The 26,168-nt window shown below is 46.7% G+C and overlaps 1 protein-coding gene across 3 annotated transcripts in view; it reads left to right on the top strand.

Annotated features, from left to right (window-relative positions):
- Nucleotides 1-26,168, top strand: part of LOC129708822 (DENN domain-containing protein 2C-like) — a 100,672-nt gene that overhangs the window by 37,162 nt on the left and 37,342 nt on the right. For all 3 annotated transcript variants that reach the window (XM_055654825.1, XM_055654826.1, XM_055654828.1), the window contains 4 exons: nt 5,419-5,511; nt 7,996-9,057; nt 19,388-19,536; nt 23,502-23,611. In XM_055654825.1, coding sequence (XP_055510800.1) covers nt 5,450-5,511; nt 7,996-9,057; nt 19,388-19,536; nt 23,502-23,611 — 1,383 coding nt within the window. In that variant the 5' untranslated portion in view covers nt 5,419-5,449. The remainder of the gene's footprint in view (nt 1-5,418; nt 5,512-7,995; nt 9,058-19,387; nt 19,537-23,501; nt 23,612-26,168) is intronic.

Raw genomic sequence — 26,168 nt, 5'->3', positions numbered from 1 at the left:
AACTCAGGCCCTCGAGTCCTGGCAACGTCCTTGTAAATCTTCTCTGCACCCTTTCCATTTGTTATTTGCTTTTCGTCTGTAGAAGCACTCACCAGTTATATTGGACCAGCTTGAGGGCAAGAATGTGTAAAATGATACGATCTTCCAATGCCCATATCATATGTTGACGCTGGTAAGATAAGGCACGTTGTCAGAATGTGGTTTAATTTTCTCCCAAACTACCACCTACCTCGTCGGAGACCTTCAGACTGTCTTTGATTGGACTTTACTGGCTTTACCCTACACTAAACCTTGTTCCCTTATCATGCATTACTGTAAATGGCTCGATTGTAATCGCGTATTGTCTTTCCGCTGACTGGTTAGCACGCAACAAAAGCTTTTCACTGCACCTCGGTACACGTGACAAATTAAACTAAACTAATCCCGGGCAGTCATTAGGCAATGTACAGTACAATCTTTTTTTTACGGACCTCGGCTTCCTCGGCTGTGTCTGCTGCTACCCCCTGTATCGCTCTATTGAGAATACACACAAAGTGCTGGAGTAACTCAGCGGGTCAGGCAGCATCTCTGGAGAAAAAGGATGGGTGACGTTTTGGGTTGGATCCCTTCTTCAGACCCGACCCGACCTGAAACGTCACTCATTCTTTTTCTCTGGAAGTGCTGCCTGACCCACTGTGTAACACCAGCACTTTGTGTCTATCTTTGGTATAAATCAGCTTCAGCAGTTTATTCCAATACACTTTCTGTATTGCGATCTTGGAGCTTTATAGCTTAGAGTGGGTAAGGGTTTGTTTTAATAATCCGGCTGAAAAAAAGGCACCTCTGTCAGTGCATTTCTTTATTAGCCTAAATGTTATTGTTTGGCGGCACGGTGGCACAGCGGTAGAGTTGCTGCCTTAAAGCGCCAGACACCCGGGTTCAATCCAGACTGCCGTTGCTTGTCTGTACGGAGTTTGTACGTTCTCCCTGTGACCAGCGTGGGTTTTCTCCGGGATCTCCGATTTCCTCCCACACCAAAGACGTACAGGTTTGTGGGTTAATTGGCTTGGTATAATTGTAAATTGTCCCTAGTGTGTGTAGGATGGTAGGTGTGTTAGTGTGCAGGGTATCACTGCTCAGCATGGACTCGGTGGGCCGAAGGGCCTGTTTCCATGCTGTATCTCTAAAGTCTAAAGATCAGGGTTCAATGGCAGGGCTCCATTTGTGAGTCCCTGCACTTTACTCAACATGTAAATAAACTGACTGTGAAGGAAGGTGGATTGGTTTTGAAAAGTAGTGGGAGTTTTTATGCATTCCTCCGAGTGGTTCTTGAACAAGTGAATGTCTGTAGAACTTGTTATCCTTGACCCGGTAAAGACGCTTGCGGTAATGTGGAATCGCATGGAATTTTGCTTTACGGGATATTCAACTGGTGTTTGTGCCTCTTCCCATCTTGCGAGCTACCTCCCTGACAACATCTTGCCATCCCTGATCTCAGCACTGCACGTGTCCCATGTAGGTCCGTTGAAATGCTTTTGAATCTCAGTTTATAGCTTGATGCCCATCTCCAAACTGTATAAACAGCAGCTTGCAAAATCAACACTGCTGTGGTACCACCAATAAATATTAGAACTAAGAACTGTAGATGCTGGTTTATACCAGAGATAGATGCAAAGTGTCATAGAGTCATACAGTGTGGAAGCAGGCCCTTCTGTCCAACTTTCCCACACTGACCAACATGTCCCATCTACACTAGTCCCACCTGCCTGCCTTTCGCCCATATCCCTCTAAACCTGTTCTATCCATGTACCTGTCTAATTGTTTCCTGAGCATTGCGATGGTCCCTACCTCCTCTGGCAGCTCGTTCCATACACCTGCCACCCTTTGTGTGAAAATGTTACCCCTCGGTTTCCTTTCCCCCTTCACCTTAAACCAACGTCTGATTCTCGATTCCCGCCACTCTGGGCAAGCGCTAGAGTTATTCAACGGGCCGGGCAGCAGGATGCCTGGGGTTTGGAACGCAGGTTGGGTGACGTTTCATTTTCTCCAGAGATGCTTCTTGACCAGCTGAGTTACTCCAGCAATGTGTGTCGCCCATCTTTAGCACCAATGAGTGTTGTCCTACCCTGCTCAGCGTGCAGGGTCAGTCTGTATGAGTCACGCAAAGTGGAGGCTTGCAGGAAGACGGGCAATGCCTGAAGGTTATTGCTACGACGTGGATATTCTGTTCAAATAGATATGGACGGATATACATTCTGTGCTGGTAGATGAGATTAGATTATCCTGGCATCACGTTTGGCACAGACATTGTGGGCTGATGGGCATAGTCCAGTGACATTAGAGATACTGTGTGGAAACAGGGGCCTTCGGCCCATCGAGTCCATGCCGACCACCATCACCCCATGTCTAGTATTATCCTACACACACTAGGGACAATATACACTTTACACAAGCCAATTAGCCTACAAACCTGTACGTCTTTGGAGTGTGGTAGGAAACCGGAGCACCTGTAGAAAACCCACATGGTCAGAGGGAGAACGTATAAGCTCCATACGGACGGTACCCATAGTCAGGATCGAGCCCAGATCTCTGGCATTGTAAGGCACCAACTCTACCACTGTGCTGCCCTCTGCTGTATTGTACGATGCTCTGTTCTTTGATATCAGAACCATGATGGATAGTTTGTTTTACCACACGTACCTGGAATGATCGAACTTGAAGCCAGGATAATTAAAAACATTGTCCAGTATTTTTGTTAAAAAGTACCTACAGTTGTTGCATAATTGGAGATGGATTTGTGTTATTGCGCACAGTTTCCTCTTTGCTCCTGCTCTCTGAATGTCCATCTGCCCTCCAATGCTCCCATGTAAGTTAACCCGCCTTGTGTATATCTGGATGTTGAGCGTTGCAGAACCATGGTTGTGACCGGATTGTCTCTATTTACACAACCTATGTGGAAGGGAGGTGAGCGACAACAGGACACAAGATCTTGCACCTATGTTGAACTCAGAAGGTCGCAGCAAGTTGTGGACCTGGTGGCCTGCAGTTGAAAGAACAGTACCACGCAGAAACAAGCCCTTCAGCCCACAATGTTCGCCCCAAACATGATGCCAAGTTAATTATCTCATCTGCCTGCACGTGATCCATATCCCTCTTCTTTCCACTTCCCTATGGCTATCTAAATCCTCTTAAACACCACTAAATGTACCTGCCTCCATCCACCCCTGCCAATGCATTCTAGCACCGACTCTGTGTAAGCAAATATGCTCCCCCCCACATCTCCATTAAACTTTCCCCCCTCTCGCCTTACAGCTGTGCCCTCTACTGTTGGACATCTCCACCCTGGAGGAAAAAGGTTCTGACTGTCTACCCTGTCAATGTCTCGTCATTTTATATTCTCCCCTCAAGCCTCCCCTCAACTTCCGACGTTCCAGAGAAAATAATCCAATTAAGTTATGATCCAACCTCTCTTTGTAGCCGAGACCCTCTCATACAGGCAGCATCTGGTAAACCTCCTGTGCACCCTCTCCAAAGCCTCCACATCCATCCTATAGTGTGGTGACCAGAACTGTACATGACATATACACTGCACACACATGAGAACTTCCCACCCCCCTCCCCTTCGATCCGGCTTCTATCTTATCTGTTATGTCAGGGGGAAAGGCCACTGACTTCTGAAAACTCTAAGGGACTGATACAGTAATAGTTTAACGGAAGAGTGTTCTTTGGCTGATGGGATTGATGCCATGTCCTGTTTAGTAAGGGGATGGGTTTCATCAGCGCCGTTGGTTACGACTGAGGATCACATCACAGTCAAGTCAGTCGATCCATGAGCATCTCCCAGTGGAGCCTCGGGACTGTTGAGTTTGTGCCAAACGATGACTTGCAACTTCGTCACTGTGACTTAATCGTTGTTGGGTCAAAGTCCTGAAACTTCTTTCGCACTCACACTGTGGGAGCTCTGTCTACAGACGGGCTGCAGTGGCCTCAGGAGGCTGTTCAGCAGCAACTTCTCAGGGGGGAAAAAGCCGGAACAGGGTACAGATTTCGGATGATCAGCCAGGATCATATTGAATGGCGGTGCTGGCTCAAAGGGCCGAATGTCTTACTCCTGCACCTATTCTCTATGTTTCTATTCACAAGAACAGCTAACGATGGGCTGCAATACAATCCTGCTGCCACCCCACTGATATTTTAGTTATAAAAGTATTAGTAATGAATGAAACAATTGATTATTGGCTGGATATCCTTGGGATCCACCTGTCCACCTATACCACCAGTGTCCAGATCTCGATCATAGTAAGTAACTTGAGTTTGGGAAATTAGATCTTTCTCCTCTTCTCCGTGCAATAGTTCATAAATTAGTTCTGGTGTTGCATATTAGCTGTGTGCCGAAGAAACCTTGAGTTACAGAAAATCGTGTTCTAAAGATGACTGTGTCAATGGGGAAAGGGGGTTCAAGAATGTTTCAGACTCACAATCTCAATGTTATTTTTTCCCCACTAGATATTCAGAAATAAAGGTCATTTCAATAGCAATGTTTACTTTTGTTACTGCAAGCTAAAAATATTAAAGGTTGTGCGTTATATTGCTTAATAAGGTATTGTGGTATATGTGACTATAGACATAATGGCTTTAGTTTCAATGGTGAAACTGACAAATTATTTTCTTATGAGCCAATGGTGCCCGAATACTGTCAGGAGATTACATAGACACATTTTTTTTTGTCCCCAATACTGTTTAACTTCAAGACAGCTTTTTTTTTCTGCTTGACAATTTCTCAACTAACCGTTAAATGGTTGTCGCATTCCCTATTGAAATCATGCTATTGCTTCCATGCACCTATCTTGCCGTTCTTGGGGGTCACGATCATGGATATGAGAGATGCTGCCAGGGTTTAGTACGCAGCTGCAGTGCATTTTGACAGGGATGCGCACTGTAATCACCCTGCACGGGTGGTAGAGAGATTGAATGGTTATAGTTCAGGCCACACAGTGACTCGGCTGTAGGGTTGCTGCCTTACAGCGCCAGAGACCCAGGTTTGATCCTGACCTCGGATGCTGTCCGTGTGTAGTTTGCATGTTCTCTCTGTGACCACGTGGGTTTCCTCTGGGTGGTCCGGTTTCCTCCCACATTTCAGTCTTGTGCGGAGTTGTAGGTAGGTTAATTGGCCTCCTTGCAATTGCCCCAAATGTGTTGTGGGATAACTGGCGAGAACAGGTTGGCATGGACTCGATGGGCCAAAGGGCCAGTTTCCGTGCTGTATCTCTAAACTAAACTAAACTTGCCACCATTGTACGTAAACTCCTGCTTCCAAGAATCCAGCTACCCTGTTATAATTGCTTGTTCAGCCAATCTCTCTTCATTGTAATATTCGTGATAGCTTTTTGATTTAAACTCTTTCACGTTTATATACCACTCTGTCTCTTTCCATTCTAGGCAAGAGTGAGATTTGTCGGGGGATGGAGTAATGAGTGAGACCAGGCTTGGAATAACTTCGATCAGCCCCTGCAATCCCCTGGGTTCCAGCAGGTGAGTGGATCTGAGCTATTGTGCTACCCATGTACCGTTTTAATTTAACTTGTCACAGGTTGCAGAAGTGACCGAGGTTGGCAGCGTTTATTGACCATCCCCAATTACCCTAGACCTGGTAAAGCTGCTGCCTCACAGCGCCAGAGACCCGGGTTCCATCCTGACCTTGGTTATTGTCTGTGTGGAGTTTTCACCTTCTCTCTGTGACCATGTGAGTTTCCTTCGGATTCCTCCTGCATCCCAAAGACATGCGGATTTGTTGGTTACCTGCCGGTAGTGTGTAGGAGGTGGGTGGGAGAATGGGATAACAAAGAACGAGTGTGAATAGGTGATCTATGAGTGGCATAGGTCAGTTTCCGTGCTGTATCTCTAAACTGAAGTTAGTAAAGTTAGGAATGTAAAGTTAGCGATCAACAGCAATGGTGCATTGGTGGGGGGGGGGGGGGAAGGTATGGCAGATTTCCTCTCCCGCTGGCAGTCAGTGATGAGTCTTTAGTTGGTGGGTTGTGCCATCGCATTTGAAATGCCAAGATTATTAAGACACAAACTTGTGCGGCACGGTGGCGCAGCGGTAGAGTTGCTGCCTTGCAGTGCCAGAGACCAAGGTTCGACCCTGACTACAGTTACTGTCTGTACGGAGTTTGCACGCTCTCCGTGTGACTGCGTGGGGTTTCTTCGAGTGTTCCGGTTTCCTCCCACATCCCAAAGACACGCAGGTGTGTAAGTTAATTGGCCTCAGTAAAATAAAATAGTAAATTATGCCCAGTGTGTAGGAGAGGGTAGATATACGGGATGGTCGCTGGTCGGCGCTGACTTGTTAGGCCGAAAAGCCTGTTTTCACCCTGTATCTCTAAAGTTTAAAATCTCAAAGGCTGCAGATGCTAGAATCTGGAGCGACATAGTATTTGCCCATTCATACTAGTAGAGCCATACAGTGTGGAATCTGGCCCTTTGGCCCAACTTGTCTGTGCTGTTGTTATAGTACGATGTTGTCCAGCTTTTTTGCATTCTCTCCCTGCACACCAGGGGCAATTGTGAGAGGTCAATTAACCTATAAACCCGCATGTCTTTAGCACAGGCGGGAGGACACCAGAGGAAGCCCACACAGGCAAAGGGAAAACGTGCAAGCTCCACAGAGACAGCACCGAAGGTCAGGATCGAACTGGGAAACTTGGGCTCTGAGGCCGCAGCTGTGCTATCCGTTGCCTTGTGCAACGAGGCACGAGAGAGTTGACAAATGGTCACCTGACCCAATGCATGTGCAGCCAGAGTTCTCGAGAGGATGCGCTACGCTTAATGAGACGGCATTGTTCCTCCACTCCCCCTCTCACCCCATTTAGGTGGCTACACAACATGGGGACTGTGCCTGCCTATCACCCCGACAGCACACACCGTCTGATTTCCTCTCTGCCAGTATCAGTGGCTCTTTGCCATTCCGAGGATCTAAACCTGAATTCCTACTCCTGGAATCCTGCCACTAACTAATTGGGGCAAATATGGATTTTTCTAAAGATAGACACAAAGTGCTGGAGTACCTCAGCAGGTCAGGTGAGAAAGCAATGGGTGATGTTTCGGGACGGAACCCCTCTTCAGAGTCTGACAGTCTGAAGAAGGGTCACAACCCTAAATGCCACGCATGCTTTTTCTCCAAAATTGCCGCCTGACTCGCTGTGTTACTCAAGCACTTTGTGTCTATCTTCAGTATTAGTTAGTTCGTTTAGTTTATTGTCACGGGTACAGTGAAAAGCTTTTGTTCCATGCTAACCAGTCAAGGAAAGACAATAGGTGCAGGAGTAGGCCATTCGGCCCTTTAAGCCTGCACCGCCATTCAATATGATCATGGCAGATCATCCAACTCGGTATCCTGTACCTGCTTTCTCTCCATACCCCCTGATCCCTTTAGCCACAAGGGCCACATCTAACTCCTCCTTAAATATAGCCAATGAACTGGCCTCAACTACATTCTGTCGGAACTAGCATCTGCAGTTCCTTTCTACACGTATATTTTTTTGTTGCTGAAATGTAGGATATTTTCTTATGATGCTGCAGTGAGAGGGGTTTCTGTTTGTTTAAAAAAAAAACAAGACAAAAAACTGAGTTGACTTTAAAAGTGTTTCAATATTAATTGCACATGTTTTTTTCTTTAATGGCGCCTACTAATGGCATTCCTTAAAAGCTTCTCAATCTTATCTCATGAGCTGTCTCTTTTTTTTTTAATCAGTGGTCACTAATGTTCTGGTGAAACTATTTTTCTTTCTGCGTTACACATGAGCGGGACGTTACCCATCCGAACTGCCAGCTCCGATGCGGTTGATCGTCAAGTGAACAGTTATTATTCCTTGGCTTCATTTTCCCACTTCCTTGCCAAGTAGTAGTCCCTTTTGACACTTGGCTGCCAAGTTTCCCCCCTCTTGCTGTTACGCCTCCCAGTCAACAGAGTGACTAATCAGGTTTTAACACAGTCATATGTTTTTGTCTTGACAGCGTCAGGAACATAGTGAAAAGAATCGAAGATTCCCTGAGCCAAACCTCCTGTACTGCAACGTGCGACGTTCTCCGGAAATACAGCTGCCCTCCGACCAGGAATTTGGACCCCAACACTGGAGCCCGGAAGGTCGCACCTTCGGGAAAGTCTGTGATCTCTGTGGACCTTGGTTCAGTCAGAACCAGGCCAAATGAGACTCCATCGCCCAGACACAGAGCTTTGGGGTTGGGGGGTGGTGTTCAAGATGGGCGGGTTGTGAAGAGCTTACTGGAGAAGATGCACTCATCGGGCAGTGCGCCCAATCTCGGTGATCACTTCATCCCCCGCCACCGTGCCGTCAACATTAAGCAAAAGATTCAGCAATGGGAGGGGAAATCGAACGTTGTCTCCAGCACTGGCCAGCCCACGGAGGGCACGGTATCCCCAGAGTGCGACAGTCCGCTTGCTTCTGAGGCAAAAACTGAGTGCCTGGCCGATAGCAACAAGCGAGGCCTAGTGAAAACGAAAAGCCTGGGCCTAGATTTCAGGGAAGAATGGAATGCAAGTGACCAAAAGGTGAACAGTACTGTAGAGAAAAATGGGGGCGAAGCTAACTCAAGAGTATTGTCTCCTGTCTGCCCTCAAGCAAAGAAAGTGGATAGTTTGGCCAAGAACACTGCGGATTCTGCAAAGCTGCTACCTCCAGGGAATTTTTACACATCCCAGAAATTTTGGAAGAAGATGCAAGGCATTCCACAGGATGAAAATGCAATATCTGCCTTGGAGCTGAAAAGGAAACGGGAAAGCTCCAGCTCAACTGAAAAAGACTTGGATTTGACGAATTTTAAGAACAGAGAGATTGCCAGTAGGAATACAGAGAACGTGTACAACACCGATTCTGAGGAAACTGGAGAATCGCGTGCAATTAATCCCGTTCCTAAACCTCGACGGACCTTTAAGTATGCTGTAGATAAAACTCCTGGTGCAAAAGGAAATGGCCAGTCCACTCCCCCTCTGCCAACCCAACCCCCTCCTTCAACCAAGACACCTGGGACAGAAGCCCTACTAATAAAGGCAAAAAGGTAGGCCAACCTCCATTCATTTTGGAACCAATTACTTTTGGAGGATTGACTGTTTGGAGACCAAATTATCACACATCATTATGGCTGAAGGGTATCAGTGAATGCCAGGCTATGACACTGGGGTCTACATTGTGGCTTCCATCTGATTTACATGGGTTGACAATGTGAAAGCTAGCACTGAAATATCACATTAACCAGTGCGGTTCATTTACTGCAGTATGTAGAAAGGAACTGCAGGTGCTGGTATATACTGAAGATAGACACAAAGTGCTGGAGTAACTGTGGGTCAGGCAGCATCTCTGGAGAAAAAAGGATGGGTGGTGTCTGAAGAAGAGTCCCGACCCGAAATGTCACCCATCCTTTTTCTTTAGAAATGCTGCCTGACCCGCTGAGTTACTCAAGCACTTTGTGTCTATCTTTGTGATTTACTGCAATATTTGATTATAGGTGGTGTATAATCCAGGTGTTTTGCATGTTGTAATGGTTGCGTATCAAGATACTTCTGTCACCCTGTGACCACTCTGTCTCATTATGTTGTGTTTTATTGATAGGACCAATTCAGAGCATTTCGACAGTCCTGTAATCCATTCACATGTTTTTGCTGATCTAACTTTTTTATTTTCCTAGCTTCCCTTCCCTTTCGCCCTACTTCCTCCCTTGTCAACCAGAATGTAGACAGTTCCGTAGTAGATTGCTTACTATATATCATTCTTCACCTTAAATCCTCGTTTGAAAACAGAGTTTTAAAGGGTCAGCATTTTCGACCGCACAAGATAAAAATAATGCCATATAATCAGGAAGATCTTCAACCAGGATGATTCCTCTTCGTCTGTGCAAATTGAGTGAAAAAAATATTATACGATCACAGGAAGAATGTGCACACTCCGTACAGACAGCAGCCATGGTCGGGATCGAACCCGGGTCTCTGGCACTGTGAGGCAGCAACTCTACTGTTGCGTCACTGTGCCACTCTCGTTGCTCTTTCTGCGATGATTAGTACAGGTAGCCACAGTGTTCTCATTCAACTCCACTCCTGTCCGGTCCAGCTGAAGAATGCTGTCCTTGTGTGGTTTCACACTTCCACCCTGAGATTCTTGTCATGCTCCAAGAGTCTATTCTAGTTCACCTCCTATTTCAATCTATGTACACTTGACAACCTCAACCACATTTCCCGTGACTATATCCTCTCCTGCCTCACAACAGTGGAATTCATTGTCACATGTGGCTGTGGAGGCCGTCAATGGATATTTTTAAGGCAGAGTGTGACCGAGTCTTGATTAGTAATGGCCCTGTCCCACTGTACGTGTTCATTCAAGAGCTCTCCCGAGTTAAAAAAAAAAAAAAAAAAAAATCAAACTCGTGGTGGAATGTACGTAGCAGGAACGTCGGAGCTCGGGGACGTCTCTTGGCGGCTCGTAACGCTAACAGCAGGTACTCGGGAAACGCGATAAGCTCGGGAAAACTCGTGAAGATTTTTCAACATGTTGTGGATGAGGCATCTTGGTCGGCATGGACAAAGATGGCTGAAGGGCCTATTTCTGTGCGCTGACTCTGTGACTGATTCTCAGCCTCCCACGTTCAAGGGAAAGACCCAACCTGTCCAAGTCTCGTACTCAAAAACTCTATCATTATTATTTTGCCCTCGATTTACTAGTAAAAGCTCTTTTGAATCCCCTTTACTTTTTATCAATTTACCACCGTCAATTTTCCTTTCCTTTCCTGTCCAATGCTTGCCTTAAATATTTTGCTGCCGAAACCCATCTTGCATCCTTCATGAACCTAAGTTGATGCAAAATGGTCTTCCAGTATCGAAGATAGCAAAACAATCTGAGGAAGGACATTATTGCCATAGAGGGAGTGCAGAGACGGTTCACCAGACTGATTCCTGGGATGTCAGGACTGTCTTCTGAAGAAAGACTGGATAGACTTGGTTTATACTCTCTAGAATTTAGGAGATTGAGAGGGGATATTATAGAAACTTACAAAATTCTTAAGGGGTTGGACAGGCTAGATGCAGGAAGATTGCTCCCGATGTTGGGGAAGTCCAGGACAAGGGGTCACAGCTTAAGGATAAGGGGGAAATCCTTTAAAACCGAGATGAGAAGAACTTTTTTTTCACACAGAGAGTGGTGAATCTCTGGAACTCTCTGCCACAGAGGGTAGTTGCGGCCAGTTCATTGGCTATATTTAAGAGGGAGTTAGATGTAGCCCTTGTGGCTAAGGGGATCAGGGGGTATGGAGAGAAGGCAGGTACGGGATACAGAGTTGGATGATCAGCCATGATCATATTGAATGGCGGTGCAGGCTTGAAGGGCCGAATGGCCTACTCCTGCACCTAATTTCTATGTTTCTATGTTTCTATAGACACAAAAAGCTGGAGTAACTCAGCGGGACAGGCAGAATCTCTGGAGAGAAGGAATGGGTGACATTTCTGGTCAAGACCCTTCTTCTGACTGGTTAGGGATAAGGGAAACGAGAGATAATGTTTTGGAGAGATAAAGAACAATGAATAAAAGAGATGCAAAAAAGTAATGATGATAAAGGAAACAGGCTATTGTTAGGTGAAAATGAGAAGCTTGTGCAACTTGGGTGGGGGAGGGATAGAGAGAGAGAGGGAATGCCGGGACTACCTGAAGTGAGAGAAATCAATATTCATACCACTGGGCTGTAAGCTGCCCAAGCGAAATATGAAATGCTGTTCCTCCAATTTGCGTTTCGCCTCACTCTCTGACAATGGAGGAGGCCCAGGACAGAAAGGTCTGTGTAGGAATGGGAAGGAGAATTAAAGTGTCCAGCAACTGGGAGATCAGGTAGGTTCACGCGGGCTGATTGAGGGAGTTCCGCAAAACGATCGCCAAGTCTGCGTTTGGTCTCGCCGATGTATAAACGTCCACATCTTGAACAATGAATACAGTGGATAAGGTTGGAGGAGGTGCAAGTGAACCTCTGCCTAATCTGAAAGAACTGTCTGGGTCACTGGACAGAGTCCAGGTTTATAGCCTGCCCTATGTTCAAGTTTTAATCTGTTCTTGAAATGGGTTCACGCTTCCCAATCACCGCAGGCTCCTCCAGCTCCATGATGCCCTCAAAATCTTTCCACTCTTCCAATCTTGGTCTTGTATCTCGCACAACCCATCCTTTGATCACCAATAGTTGAGTAGTCGTCATCCAACTAGGACCTGTGTTCGGGGCTTTCTAAATCTCTCTGGCTCCTTCTCCTACAATAAACTTGGCTCTTGGACACCTTGAGTGCAGTAAAGACAGAACGGATGACTCGATGTGTTTAGTTTTTTAATTTTAGAGATACAGCACGGAAACAGGCCCTTTGTCTTGCCAAGTCCGTGCCGACCAGCTATCTCCACACATTAACATTATCCGACACACACCAGGGACAATTTACATTTTTACCAACCCAATTAACCTACAAACCTGTACATCTTTGGAGTGTGGGAGGAAACCGGAGCTTCCGGGGGAAACCCGCGCAGGTCACGGGGAGAACGTACAAACTCCGTACAGGCAGCACCCATAGTCGGGATCGAAACCTGGGTTTCTGGCGCTACAAGGCAACAACTCAACCATTGTGCCACCGTGCTGCCCTGCATGTGGAATGGTGTGAAACTTTGTATGATAACTAAACATCAAAAAGTTCTACAGAGCCTTAATTCCATTAAAAGTGCTACATCAATCTGGTTGGTGGTTTTCCTAATGCTAGTTTAGCTGAGATTAGTTTATTGTCGCGTGTGTCGAGGTACAGTGAGTGGGCAGCAGAGTTGGAAGGTCCTGATGCATGCGAGTAACCCAGTCCCAGTTAACAGTACCACTGCATTGGGATGAAATCTTGGTGTTTTGCTTCCATTCTGGTTGTGTGATCTAATGATCCCTGTTGAGATGCAGACAGACTATGTCTCAGTGAGTCACTGTTGTGGTGCTAATCTTGGCTGAGACACTGATGAGCAAACCGTGACTCCATCCAAAACCGGGAAGCTTCAAAATTTGTGAGTCTGTTTCCTGAGGTTGCCAATTGGTGACCATCTCCCCCGTGTTTTCAGCGTGAAAACGGGCCCTTCGACCCACCGAGTTCACATCCATCACGTAGCGATCCCCGTACGCTAGCGCTATCCTACACATCAGGGACAATTTACAGTCTGTCGCGAGATGTATTTCAGAAGAAAAAGGGTCTCGACCCGAAACGTCAGACTTTCCTTCACTCCAGAGATGCTGCCTGTGTTACTGCAGTTTTTTTTTGCGTCTATCTTCGGTTTAAACCAGCATCTGCAATTCCTTCCTACACTTTACAATTAGCGTACAAATCTGTACGTCATTGGAATGTGGGAGGAAACCGGAGATCCCGGAGAAAATCCAGGCAGGTCACAGGGAGAAGGTACAAGCTCCGTATAGACAGCACCCGTCGTGAGGATCGGATCCGGTTTTCTTGGCGCTGTAAGGCAGCAACTCTACCACTGCGCCATCATGCCTCTCCCATAAATTGACTTTTGTATGTTGTCACCAGATCCAGATGGGAGGATCCTAAACAGTGTGATGGAATGGTAGAGAATCCATCATAGTCTCCCACATTATTGTTTTAAGAGTGGCAGAGGAGACTTGTCCATACCATGTTTAGTTCTCTAATTTCAAGTATCTCTCTGTCCTGGGTCTCCTCCACTGTTGGAGTGAGGCCACATGTAAATTGAAGGAACGGCACCTCATATTTCACTTGGGCAGTTTATACCCCAGTATCTGCTGTGGTTCCTTCCTACACTAGTCCTGTCTAACATCCATGAAAACATGGTCAGGAGGGAACTGCAGATGCTGGTTTACACTGAAGATAAACACAAAATCTTGGAGTAACTCAGCGGGACAGGTAGCATCTCTGGATTGAAGGAATGGGTGACGTTTCGGGTCGAGGCCCTTCTTCAGACTGAGTCGGGGGAGAGGGAGACATGGAAGGGTAAAGTGTGAAAATGAGAGGTATAAAAACCACGAGAACATCATGGGCCAGGCCAATATCGGGTGGATTATTGGATAATTGTTCAACTCCATGCACTAGGGAGGTGTGTGTGTGTCTGTCTTAGGGGTTGGGGGGAGACTACATGTGCTCCCCCTGCTGGCTGGATGTCTGCACCAGGAGTTCAGGATCTGGATTCATCAATCTGTCTTGCACTGATTCTCACAATGAACAATGCCAGTCGAGGGAAGTGGCAGAGGGCACTGGGATCCCGGGAGCACCATTCCAGCAGGCAGCAAGAGAGAGAGAAGAATTTTGTTTCGGGAGAAAATGGCATAACAAGGGGTCTATTTTCCTTGCGCTCTGTGAGCAGTTGATGCGGGGGTTGCTTTTACCCTCTGTAACTGACCTCGCATTCCAAGCACTGCGGAGTTGGCACTTCTGTGACTAGGTCCTGTGATGTGCTTCACACACCATCTCTTCAATGACCATCTCTTCAATGGGGCACTTTGACAGCTGGAGAGGAGAATGAATGGGGCAAGTCTGCCCACGCTGTCCATTGGTATTTCAACCGACCTTTAACCAGTTTAGAACATGTAACCAGAAGTGCAGAAACTCTGCAATTAAGCAGATCGGGTCCAGGGAGGCATCAAATGGCATACGCTCTTGTACTTGGGTACAAATGTGTCTAATGTACAGTTAGATTGTTGCTGAACTGTGTGCGAAAAAGCATTTCACTGTACTTTGGTACATGCCAAGTGTGTTTTATAGCCACATGTCCCAGGCAGCACAATTAAATTCTTACTTGTAGCAGCACAACAGAGTATGTAAACATAGTACTGTACTCTGTAAACAATATAATAAACAAAAAAATGCATGCAAGGCGCACACAAGTCTATTTCGGAGCTTATTTGGAGGTTTAATAGCTGTTTAGTTGTTTAATAGCCTGATGGCTGTTCCTGAACCTGGACATTAGAGTTTGTAGACTCGTATATCATCTTCCCAATGACAGGAGTGAAATTAGTGTGTGGCCAGGATGCTGTTGGTCTCTGATGATGCTTGATGGTGGCGGGTTTAGTACCCGTGATGGACTAGGTGGTGTCAATAAAGTACCAGTTCACTAAATATAACTTCATTCTTGGCAAAGAAAGAAAGACCCTGTATTCTACCTCCTCAGCTAATCTTTGATGAAAGTGTGTGAAAAGTGACACCTACTCTGGGAATGGGATTAGCTACTGTAGGAGAAATCCCGGCTTGATTGCTTCCCCTCCACTTGAGTATTCAGATCTGGATTGTGCCTGTTGGCTTTATTGAGCTGTTGAACGGACCCAGTTTATCTGTTGGTTTGTGATGAGCGTTCAGTGCTCTGATGTGGAAAGAGTTTACAAAGGGAAAGATCCAAGGATGTTCTTCAAGCATCATTAGGGTAGGGGCGGTGGGAACCTCTGACCCGTAGCTGCTCGACGTGGGGAAGGAGCATTCAAGAAGCTATTGAGAACCTCACGTCCGTGTGTCAGAAGGTCTCACTGGTCAGGGCATTGAGTCCAATGGTCGGGAAGCCACCTAGCTCTTGGGGACTTTTGTTTGGCTGCATTTGCAGTTCTGGTCGCCCCTTACAGGAAAGATGTAGGGGCTTTGAAGAGAGTACAGAAGAGGTTTACCAGATACTGCCTGGATTAGATGGTATTACTTACAAGGAGAGGTTGGACCTATGTAGATCTATCTTGCCTAGAATGTCGGAGGCTGAGGGGAGACCTGATAGAAGGATATAATATGAGGAGAGGCATAGATAGTAGACAGTCAGAAACATTTTCTCATGATGATAATGTCAAAGACTTGAGGGCATATTCTCTGGAGCGCAGAAGGTTAAGGGGGGACTTGATCGAGGTCTTTAAAATGATGAGAGGGATAGACAGAGTTGATGTGGACAAGCTTTTCCCTTTGAGAATAGGGAAGATTCAAACAAGAGGACATGACTTCAGAATTAAGGGACAAAAGTTTAGGGGTAATATGAGGGGGAACTTCTTTACTCAGAGAGTGGTAGCGGTGTGGAATGAGCTTCCAGTGGAAGTGGTGGAGGCAGGTTCATTGGTATCATTTAAAAATAAATTGGATAGGCATATGGATGAGAAGGGAATGGAGGGTTATGGTATGAGTGCAGGCAGGTGGGACTAAGGGAAAAAAAGTTGTTTGGCACAGACTTGTAGGGCCGAGATGGCCTGTTTCCGTGCTGTAATTGTTATATGGCTATATGGCATAGCTTTAAGGGGGAAAGTTTAAAGGAGATATATGGGGCAAGTAATTTTACACAGGGTGGAGGGTGGCTGGAATGTGATGCCAGGGGTGGTGGTGGTGGAAGCAGATATGATGACTAAATGTTACTTTTAGATAGGCACTTGTATGTACAGGAAATGGAGGGATGTGGATCATGTGCTGGCAGATGAGATTAGTATATTGCAGTTACACAAAGAAGCTGGAGAAACTCAGCGGGTGCAGCAGCATCTATGGAGCGAAGGAAATAGGCAACGTTTCGGCCCGAAACGTTGCCTATTTCCTTCGCTCCATAGATGCTGCTGCACCCGCTGAGTTTCTCCAGCTTTTTTGTGTACCTTCGATTCTCCAGCATCTGCAGTTCCTTCTTAAACACTTGGTATATTGCAGTATTTGGTTCAGCACGGACATTGTGGGCTGAAGGGTCTGATCCTGTACTGTTCTGTCAGGAGGAGCAGACCACCCACCCTGTGGTCTGCATGTTTCGCCTGACCTCGGCACCCGCTGAACGAGTGGAAGTGAGTGATCGGTATGAAAAAGGAATGGGGTTGTTACCACAGGGAGGGGAGTGCCAAAGCTGGAGTGGTAACTTGGGCAGCTTCGCACTCAATTCTCATTCCTTCCCTCAGGCAGTGGTGTTAGATTCAACAGCCGAGAAGGGTCGGCTGAGAGAAACGAGAGGTGGTCCCAGCAAAGGGTTGTCAACTTTCTCACTCCCAAATAAGGGACAAATTCCTAAATTTTGACCGACTCGGCCGTGGCTGGGTGAATGATGAGTTGTCCTGGATGCTAGACTGCATACAAAGCCCAGCCGGCGGGCCAGCTGAGGAGTTTTGTTCTGGCATCCCGGGCCAAAACTCCTCAGCCGGCCCAACGGCTGGACTTTGTGTTCTGCTGGACGTTAAGTCCGGCACCCCATCCAACTCGCGAACCGATGATCGGCCATGAGAAGGAGGGGTGGTGGTGTCGGTGGTATGCAAAGGTCCGAAGCTGGCGGGGCTGCCGACCGACGGGGCCACGGGCGAGGTGCTGCTGCTGCACTCCATGGGCTGCACTACGTCGGGACGGCTGAGGCGGGGGCTGGACGCGGCGCTCCGACACAACAGTCCCCTCGACCCGAATAACAGCAGTCAAATACGGGACAAAGGCGGTCCAGTATGTGTAGATGACATGTGCATGTACCTTTAATATAGTTACCTCACCACTACTAACCACTACCCATATCACAAGTATAATTACAACCTCCCCACCCACTGTCCTCTCTCTAGTCAGCGTGACAGACCACTTACAGCTAGTGCTCTCTGTAATGTAACAGTATGAATAAAAGAAGTAAATCTACAGTGTGTTGAAACCACTTCTTTACAGTATGGGACAAACCAATTTATCCCAATATACGGGATGTCCTGGCTAATACGGGACAGTTGGCAACCCTAGCCCAGCACATTACTCCATTTGTCACACACTATTAAAACCGCAAGCCACACGACAATGTAAAGGAGGTGCAGTTACGAATGGAAGATGTTGGTTCACCACAGAATTAACTAGCAATTGCATTGTAACTGACCTCAGGATTTGTCTTCGAACTGTTATCAAGATGGCCTTTACTGGACAATAGATGTTGGAAAACCCGGTGATGATCACATCTCTGTTGAAGTAATCGTGAAGTCCCATCGCTCCCTGATAAAGTGACATCTTTATGGATGTCTTCAAGCAATGGCAAACGCACACATTTTTTCTTTATTCCACTGTCCCTCCTCAAGCCTTTTATACCTGTGCTGTTATTCTCTTGCTTCTCTGGCCTGCGTCATCCCTTTCCTCCTCTTCATTCCCCCATTACATGTTTTGTTCCACACCACTTTATCCTCTGTCTTCCACCATCTCCCTTTGCATCCCACTCCATCTTGTACTTCTCTCATTGGCCCTCCTCTGCCCGCTCCCCAAAATGCCTCGCACCTCAACGTCCCACACCGAATTGGCCATTAATCCGTATTGACAAAAACACAAAAGCGCTGGAGTAACTCCACGGGTCGGGCAGCGTCTCAGGGGGACGTGGAATCGGTGACGTTGCAGGTCGGGACCCTTCTTCAGACTGATCACCATCAGGGGAGTTGGAAGCTGAAAAAGGGGATGGGGTGGGATAAAACATGGCGTGGACACACATGAAGGATGTTTTGCTTGGCAGATGGGTGGACAGACGCAGGAAATGAGGAGGAGGCAAAGTGTGTTGCATAAAGAGAGATGGGTGAAAGGTAAAGCCAAAGGGTGGGGTACATGTGGGAGTGGAAGGGGGGTGGGGCAGGTAGCGGGGGGTGGGGCGGGTAGTTTAATGGGGAAGGTGCATTATAGTGGGAGAAATGGGTGTGTATCTGGTTTGAACAAAGAGGTGATGTGTGTGTGGGGGGGGGGGGGGTTTGTTACTTGAAACTGTAGAATTCATTGTTGCTCCGTTCTGACGGCTTTGCTTGTGTCCTCCAAGGCTCCCTTCCCCAAATCTCTGTTTCTGCATCTTTTTTCTCCTCACATTAAACCTATTCATTTTTTCTAGGTTTCTTGTGTATTCCAACAGGAATCTTGGTATTAACTGGTGTTTGACACCAGTCTTGCGTAGAGCGTTTGGCTGTGATGCTGTGTTCTAGATGCTTGGTGTTATTGTCAGTGCGTTCCACTGCTGCTCCTGGCTTCCCTCCGCTCCTCGCCATCCCTCTCCTTTTGTTTATCCCTCCTCACACTTCTCCCCCCCCCCCCCCCACCCCCCATTTCCTACTGTTCCTTCCTACTCCCCTACTTCTTCCTTTCTCCCTCTCCCCAACTCAAGTAGCTTTGACACCATGAAAGCATGCCGCCATGTATTACTAATACATGTCGGACATGGCGGCTGTCACTCTACTCAACAACGTACCTCGGTGACTGCCAATCACCACCCCCCCCCCTCTGGACACTTATTATTTTTTTATTCAAATCGTTTGCTATGTCGCTCTTCAAGGGAGATGCTAAATGCATTTCGTTGTGTCTGTACTGTACACTGACAATGACAATTAAAATTGAATCTGAATCCGAATCTAATCTCTCTCTCTCTCTCTCTCTCTCTCTCTCTCTCTCTCGCGCTCTCTGCAGGAAATCCTACGAGTTTGAGGACGCAGATGGTCTTAAGCTCCTCCTGACTCCCGCGGGGCGTGTGAAAAAACACGAACAAGGTGGCAAGGGTACCGAGAAGACACTTCCCCACACTCTATCCGAAGAGAACATCTACGAGGACATTATAAGTAAGGAGTCTAATTTGACTGGAGGTCAGTGGATTATTTCCACTCACTGCTCCTTTATGTATGAACCCCTTCATACAATTCCTTTTTTATTTTATTAAAAGATCAGTGGGAATGGTAATTCCAGAGGTCAAAGAGGGAATAAGTGGCTCCCTCACTTAAATCATAGCTGTACAACATAGAAATGGGCTGTTCGGCCGATTGGGTCCATGCTGATCTTTTTCTTATCTGTACTGTTCCCTTTTTGCTTGGCACCTCCTGTCTCTCTCACTCTCCCTCGTCCCCTCACCCCTCCAGCACTGGTAGCCTTGGGGCTCCTACTTTATCGTTCTCCATCATCTATCTCCCAACTCCACCCTTCAGCCCCTGTCCCACTTAGGAGACCTAAACAGCAACCTCTGGTGACCTTGCCCGCCACCCAAGGTTTCCATGAGGTCACCGGAGGTTTTGGGTCACTCTCCCTAATGGTCGAAAGTGGTTTCCGCGTGGTCGAGGCTTCATCTAGGTTGCTGCTATTTTTTCATCATGATTAAAACCGGCCTCGACCAAAAATAGGTTGCCGTTTTAAAAATCGATAATTTTTTTAGTCGCAGGTCTAGTCGAAGCCGGTTTTCTTCATAGTCGAGGAAGGTTTTCAACATATGCGTGGGAGGTGGTAGGAGGTTGCAGGTCATCTCGACCTTGATTTTTTTTTTTTTTGGGTGGTGGGCAAGGTCACCAGAGGTTGCTGTTTAGGTCTCCTAAGTGGGACAGGGGCTGGACCCCTTCTTCCACATGGCTTTTCTGCCCGTCACCCATCACCTCTCCTCGGTCCAGTGCCGACCCCCACCTCGCGCTGTCCCCCTTCGCCTCTTTGCAGCAGCTGTTTTGCCTTTCTCTCCTCTCACACCTGACGTTTTTTAAAGTGTTTTTTTTTCGTTTTTGAGATACAGCGCGGAAACAAGCCCTTCAGCCCAACCGCCCGCACCGACCAGCGATCCCCGCACATTAACGCTATCGTACAAACACTGGGGACAATTTGTTTGCATTTATACAAAGCCAATTAACCTACAAAACTCTGTGTCTTTGGAGTGTGTGAGCAAACCGAAGATGTCGGAGACAAACTCTGTACAGACAAGCAGCCGTGGTCGGGTTGGGAGCCGGATCTCTGGTGCTGTGAGGCAGCAACTCTACCGCTGCGCCACCGCGCCATCCATCAGTGAAGCACCAAAGACATCGACAATACCCTCACCCTACCCCCACGGATGTTGCCCGACTCACTGAGATCTTCCAGCAACTTCCTATTGCGTCAGACTCCAGCATCTGCGGTCTCTTGAAAAACAAGTTCTCCCCAAAGATAGGATTTGTTTCAGATTTATTTCCACCCCCAAGCATGAAGGAAAGAAATCTAAACCTAGAGCAGGGTATTAGTCCCCTCATGCCTGCAGCATTATTCAGTAAATCAACACTGATCCCTTTCCTCAATGCCCCTCAACTGCGCTGACCTCACAATCTTTGATTTCCTTGCAATTCTAAAATGTCTCTCTCTCTATATCCGAGTCTCCAGAGCCCTCTCCGCTATAATCCCAGCCATTTGGTTTCATCTCAATGAAGGCATTTCTGCTCCCTGCTCTCCATGAATGTTGACCCTTAGTTTGAGACTGACCTCCTGATATTGGATACCGGGGCTAAACTATCGAGCCCTGCCAGCATTTGATACACTTCAATAAAACCTGATCTCCACAGGATGTGGTACTAGATTGTTTAATCTGGCCTCATGGGTCAAACGACACTCCATTCCCAAGCACCTGTATTACATTTCTCGTTGTGGCCTACAGCTTGTAAATCGCTCTTTGGCCCCTTAAGTCCACAGTGAGCATTCGACACCTGTTTGCACTAATTTTATTTTTTTTCTCTCTCCCCACATTCCCATCGACTCCCTCTATATTCCATCATCCATGTACACACTAGGGTCATTTACACTGTACCACCCCTCTCATCACAGGGAATAATTGCGGACAGCTCCGAAGGACACACTAGAGGCCAATTATCCTACAAACAAGCATCCTACCACAACCAGAGAGCAATGCTGAACTACTTACTAGCTACCTCTGATGCCCCTTGGACTGTTCTTGATTGGATTTTGCTGGCTTTACCTTGCACTAGACATCATTCCCTTATCATGTATCTATGCACTGTAAATAGATCGATTCGAATCACATATTGTCTTTCTGCTGACTGGCTGACACGCAACAAGAAGCTTTTCACTGTACCTCGGTACGAGTGACAATAAACTAAACTAAAATGAAACTTGGGATGTGGGGAAACCGGAGGTTACCAACGTGGTCACAGGAAGAACATGCAAACTCCACACAGGTAGCACCCGAGTTCAGGATCGAACCTGCGTCTCTGGCGCCCTGAGGCAACAGCTGGGCAGGGTGAGACGGGTGAAGCGCACGTCCTCTATGCTCAAGCACAATGGGACTGCAAGGGGAACTGGGCAAATGGCCAGCATGGGATTCATCCACTCATTGTACAGAGCGGCCTCCACACAAACTCCTTCCGCCTGGTTGGAAGAGCTCCAGCAGTCCTCTCGAGCGCCGCTACAATACTTTATATCCCCCGTCACAAATTGCCTGACAAATTCCTGGAATGTGCAAGAGATTGTCAGTAAGTGTTTTCCTGGAACGGTAGCAGGCTGCTGTGAGAAGCCCGGGATCTCCGCTTCCCGATGCCTTTCATCCTCCCAGTTACGTTCAGCCTCGCAGCTGTCCGGCGGGACTCTACATTATGGAGCCCCACAGTTAGAGCAGTTCTTTACTCCAGTTTCAACACGACTTGTGTGTTAGTCAACAGCCCCCACCTGGAGCAGGAAAATGGGCACCCAAGACCAACTTTGCAGGCTGCACAGTGAGTTGGTGCCTTTCAGCGCCAGAGACCCGGGTTCGATCCTGACCACGGGTGCTGCCTGTACGGAGTTTGTACGTTCCCCCTGTGACTGCATGTGTTTTCTCAGGATGCTCCGGTTTCCTCCCACACGCCAAAGACAAGCAGGTTTGTAGCAGTCTAAAGAAAAGTCTCGACCCGAAACGTCACCCATTCCTTCTCTCCAGAGATGCTGCCTGTCCCGCTGAGTTGCTCCAGCATTATGTGTCTATCTTGGGTTTGTAGGTTAATTGGCTTTAAATTGTCCCTAGTGTGTGGAGTAATACTAGTGCATGGCTGATTGTTTGGCAGTGTGGACTCGATGGGCTGAAGGGCTTGTTTCCATGCTGTATCTCTACACTAAACTAAAACTTGTACCATGTTTGGTGAGAGGAGGTGGTGGTATCTGAGGTACGAACAGCTGGAACCTTTTGGTCCATAGAAGGAAGCTGCTTTATTTTTTTTTAAAAACTCTTTGTTCAATAAATTATTGCTAACTTCTATTTCAAAATTCAGACATGTTTATTTATCATATTTACTGTAATGAACTGGAAGAGTGAAATTCTTACAAGCTGCAACTTTACAAACGGATTGGATGCAACACAAAAAATAAATATGCATTAAATTACATAGAAGAAAAATTAAGGAGTGTGTACGTTCTTGCTGTAACCCCGTGGGTCTTCTTGGAGTGCTCTGGTTTCCTCCCACGCTCCAAAGATGTGCAGGTTTGTAGATTAATTGGCTTTGTTTAAAACTTGTAAATTGTCCCTTGTGTACAAGGTGATCGTTGGCCAGCACGGACTCTGTGGGGTGAAGGGCCTTTTTCCGCGCTGTATCTCTGAAGTGTAAAGTTAAGGAAGGAGATAAATGTTTGAAAGACTGGAGGCTGAGGGCTTTTGGGATCTGGTACTGCCACTGATAGCAGCCGAGGCCTGGAGTGGGTGAGCCATGATAGTATTGAATAGAAAAGCCGAGTGGCCTTTTCCTGCTTCTATTTCCAAATGTCCTTGTATTCAGAGGTGAGGCATCCTGATTGATATGTTCCTCCTCCACTTTGTCTTCAGGTCCTTCTAAGGAAAATCCATATGAAGACGTCAAATTCACCCCGTCACTCCTGTCCAGGGGAAGGCGAGTTTGGGGATCGCCCACAAATCGACCCAGGCGGCCCCCAGAGGTATGGATCTCAAACCGTCTAGATGAAGAAAAACGCTTTCACCCAGAGGGTTGTGAAGCCGTGGAATTCTCTGCCACAGAAGACAGTGGAGGCCAATTGACTGGATGAATTCAAGAGAGAGTTGGATGTAGCTCTTGGGGCTAACGGAATCGAGGGATATGGGGAGAAAGCAGGAACGGGGTACTGATTGTGGATGATCAGCCATGATCATATTGAATGGTGGTGCTGGCTCGAAGGGCCGAATGGCCTACTCCTGCACCTGTTTTTTTTCTGTTTCTAAACGGTGTGTCCTTTACACTTCCAGGTCTTGGAATCTTGAACCTTGTCCCCCCCTGCTCACTCCTCCTCCCTGTTCCAGTCGGGCTGAAGGTACAAAATCCAGAAAGTGGCAGTACCAGACTCGGGAACAGCTTCCTCCCCCCCCCCCCCCCTTCCTCTGTTATCATTCTTCTGAACAGTCCACACATAAGTTAGGCCACTCTCTGATTCACCTCCATCTCATTGCAGACATTGGACTCTGTTTATGGAACTGTTGCGCTATAATGTTGAGAAGTTTATTCTGCACTCTGTATCTTCCCCTTCACTCAACTTACTGTAGTTGAGCTTGACTTGATTGTCATTTACGTGTAGTATTATCTGATCTGTTTGGAGAGCATGCGAAACAAAGCTATTTACTGTACCTCGGTACACACGATGACCTACACCTGCCAGAGGAGGGTATTAACGCAACTACTATCACAACATTTAAAAGATGAATGTATAGAAAAGGTTTACAGAGCTATGGGCTAAACACAGGCAGGTGGGACAAGTGTAGATGGGGCATCTTGGTCAGCATAGGCAAGTTGGGCTGAAGGGTTGTATGAATGTATGATTCCACAATCTGGGTTATATCACGGAATATTTAACTCAAAAGTTAGCAGAAAGTTAAGTTATTCATTCAAAATTCCAAAATTAAGATTGCTGTTTTTTTTGGCGAAGTACAGAGGTGTTAATGGAAGTGTGTGTATGTGTGTGTGTGAATATATGTGTACACATACATGTATGCATATATAAACACACACATATATATATACACGTGTGTGTGTATATACACACACTATATATTAAGATTTGGATCAATTACTATCTAATTGAATATTTGGAAGGGCCACCACATAATTACCATTGACTGCATTGAACAAACTGAGCCGCCACCAGCCCCAGATTAGTATTGCAAAAGTAATTGAGTGCCTACAGTCAAGATTGAAGTGAGTGGGAGGAAGCCTCTAATTCGCGACATGGTTTTCTAGCGGCAATCAAAGTCTACAACTCCCCTGAAGTTGAGAACCAACCAATTCATCAGTAAGGTGACTGTAAAGGTTACTGTTTGTAGTGATTCGGATCCAGAGGCATTAGCGATGAGTGGGTTGTCCAGGGCTTTGCTTCGTTGTACGAGCCTCTATACAAGGGTGGGGGAACCTGCGGCCTTCTAGGCTATTAAGTGCGGCCTTTTGAATGAATCCAAATTTTGTAGAACAAATCCTTTTAATTTTTATTAATATGTTTTTGTTTGTCATTATGTTTATTTTAATCTTAAAATGAACGTATTTAAGATACTAAAGAGTAAAAGAAGATTCAACAAAATAATCCTCCCCAGACTGACGGCCACAATTAAAACATTAGTAAGTCATGAAGGCTATTTTAACAAAATAATGGACATTTTGAAGTATATCTAATTGAAGTTTCTTCGATGTGGCCTTATTAGATTACAGCTAACTTAATGTGGCCCTCCAACATGAAAAGGTTCCCCACCCCTGCTTTATACCAAACGACTGATCATTAGGCTGATTTTTTTTTTGCGTACTTGGTCCATTACAATGTTTGAAGGCCATCGCACGGTGTGTAAAAAAAATTCCAAGGTAACTTTATAAATGGCCAGCAAAGACATGGAAGGCCGAAGGGCTTGCTTCTGTTCTGTCTGGCTCTGATCTGCGCGGACTGTTGTGTAAGCAGTGCAGTTTTCTAGAGTGCTATAAGTTGACTCGCTGAATTCGAGTTGGAACCTACTCCTGTGTTCCTGAATCACGAGAGGAATAGATAGGGAAAAATGCACAGGGTCTTTTACCCAGAGCAGGGGAATCGAGGAGCAGAGGTTCAAGGTGAGAGGGGGAGAAAGCTGGAAAGGGTACAGAGAAAATTTACGAGGATGTTGTCAGGACTCGAGGGCCTGAGCTCCAGGGGGAGGTTGAGCAGTCTATCACTATTTCTAGGAGTGCAAAAGGTTACTACATTTCATTGTCTCTGTACTGTACACTGCACAATGACAATAGAGTTTGAATCTGAATCTGAGGGGTGATCTTATAGAGGTGGAAAAAATCATGAGAGGAATAGATTGGGTAGATGCACAGAGTCTCTTGCCCAGAGCTGGGGATTCGATAACAAGAGAACACAGGTTTAAGGTGAGGGAGCATGGGGGTGTGGGGGGAGAAGATTTAATAGGAACCCGAGGGGTAATTTTTTCACATAAAAGGTAGTGGGTGTATGGAATGAGCTGCCGGTGGCGGTAGATGAGGCAGGT

Source organism: Leucoraja erinacea, chromosome 24 (assembly GCF_028641065.1).
Source record: "Leucoraja erinacea ecotype New England chromosome 24, Leri_hhj_1, whole genome shotgun sequence".
In the NCBI taxonomy this organism is placed as follows: domain Eukaryota; kingdom Metazoa; phylum Chordata; class Chondrichthyes; order Rajiformes; family Rajidae; genus Leucoraja; species Leucoraja erinaceus.
Note: the sequence above shows the minus strand (reverse complement) of the source record. Positions and strands in the feature narration are given on the sequence as shown.